This window comes from Rhinopithecus bieti, unplaced genomic scaffold (assembly GCF_001698545.2).
Source record: "Rhinopithecus bieti isolate Rb0 unplaced genomic scaffold, ASM169854v2 scaffold_19170, whole genome shotgun sequence".
Lineage (NCBI taxonomy): Eukaryota > Metazoa > Chordata > Mammalia > Primates > Cercopithecidae > Rhinopithecus > Rhinopithecus bieti.
The window spans coordinates 1,104-2,248 of record NW_016809298.1 but is presented as its reverse complement, the minus strand read 5'-3'; the positions used below and the strand labels follow the sequence as shown (position 1 = coordinate 2,248).

The following is a 1,145-nucleotide window of genomic DNA, read 5'->3' as shown; positions in this document are numbered from 1 at the left end:
TCTCCACTCCAGGCCCATATCTCCACTCCAGGCCCATATCTCCACCCCAGGCCCATATCTCCACTCCAGGCCCATACCTCCACTCCAGGCCCATCCCTCCATGCCAGGCCCATATCTCTACTCCAGGCCCAGATCTGCACTCCAGGCCCCAATCTCCACTCCAGTATCATATCTCCACTCCAGGCCCATAACTCAACCTCCAGGTCCAGATCTCCCCTCTAGGCCCAGATCTCCACCCCAGCGCTTCCTCGGTCGATTCCCTTCCAGGACTCACCAACACACGCCATGCTGATGACCATGAGTGACATGGTGCTGCCGGTGCAGACAGGCGGCCGCGCCCCAGCTCAGCTCAGCAGCGCACAGGATGTTATCTGGCGTCCTGCCCTTGCAGTTGACATGCTGACCACATCATGGGAGGGTGACGTACGCAGGCTCTTCCTACCTTGCATGAGGCGCAGCGGGTGCTCACTCAAGAGGGGAAAATGGCTTCCTGGCAATTGTTCTCACTAGAACTGACACCTTGTGTCCTTCACTATGACCAGCTGAAAACACGTCTCAGATCCAACCTCCCGAACACGAGGTGACTAAAATCGGTGCTGATGTGAAAGACTTTTCATGTATTTTGTTGTTTTATCTGTGTTTCAAACTCTTCTCCGTGTATAATATGCAAAATATCTAATAGGTATTATGAATGTTGTCAGAGTAATTGTGACGAATAAACCAATAGGATGTTTCATGCTTGTATTTCTAGTATGACAGCAGAACCAGTTTAAATGATTTAAGTACCCAGGGAAGGATTATGCAATTATTTACAATCTTAGAACTGTTCTTTATCAGCAAAACCCACAACATGTCAATTCTGGATTTTGTCGTTTTATCTACAATTTGTCTCATGACCCGAGAGTCCAGAGTCCCAATTCATGGTTCGCTCTCTCTCTGTCTCTCTGCCTCCCTCATTTTAAATTGTATGGAAATATCCAGTAACATAATGCTATAGAGCATCAAGTGTCCCCCAGCACTTTGGGAAGCCGAGGTGGGCGGATCAACCGAAGTCGGGAGTTCGAGACCACCCTGGCCAACTTAGTGAAACCATGTCTCTGCTAAAAATACAAAAATTAGCCGTGCCTGGTGGCAGGCACCTGTAG

The 1,145-nt window shown here is 49.2% G+C and overlaps 1 protein-coding gene across 1 annotated transcript in view; it reads right to left on the bottom strand.

Moving 5' to 3' along the window:
* Nucleotides 1-330, bottom strand: part of LOC108540103 (killer cell immunoglobulin-like receptor 3DL2) — a gene marked incomplete at its 3' end in the record, with an annotated part of 5,202 nt that extends 4,872 nt beyond the window's left edge. Inside the window, exon 1 of the mRNA XM_017889083.1 lies at nt 275-330. Coding sequence (XP_017744572.1) covers nt 275-308 — 34 coding nt within the window. The remainder of the gene's footprint in view (nt 1-274) is intronic.
* Nucleotides 331-1,145: the final 815 nt, after the last annotated feature.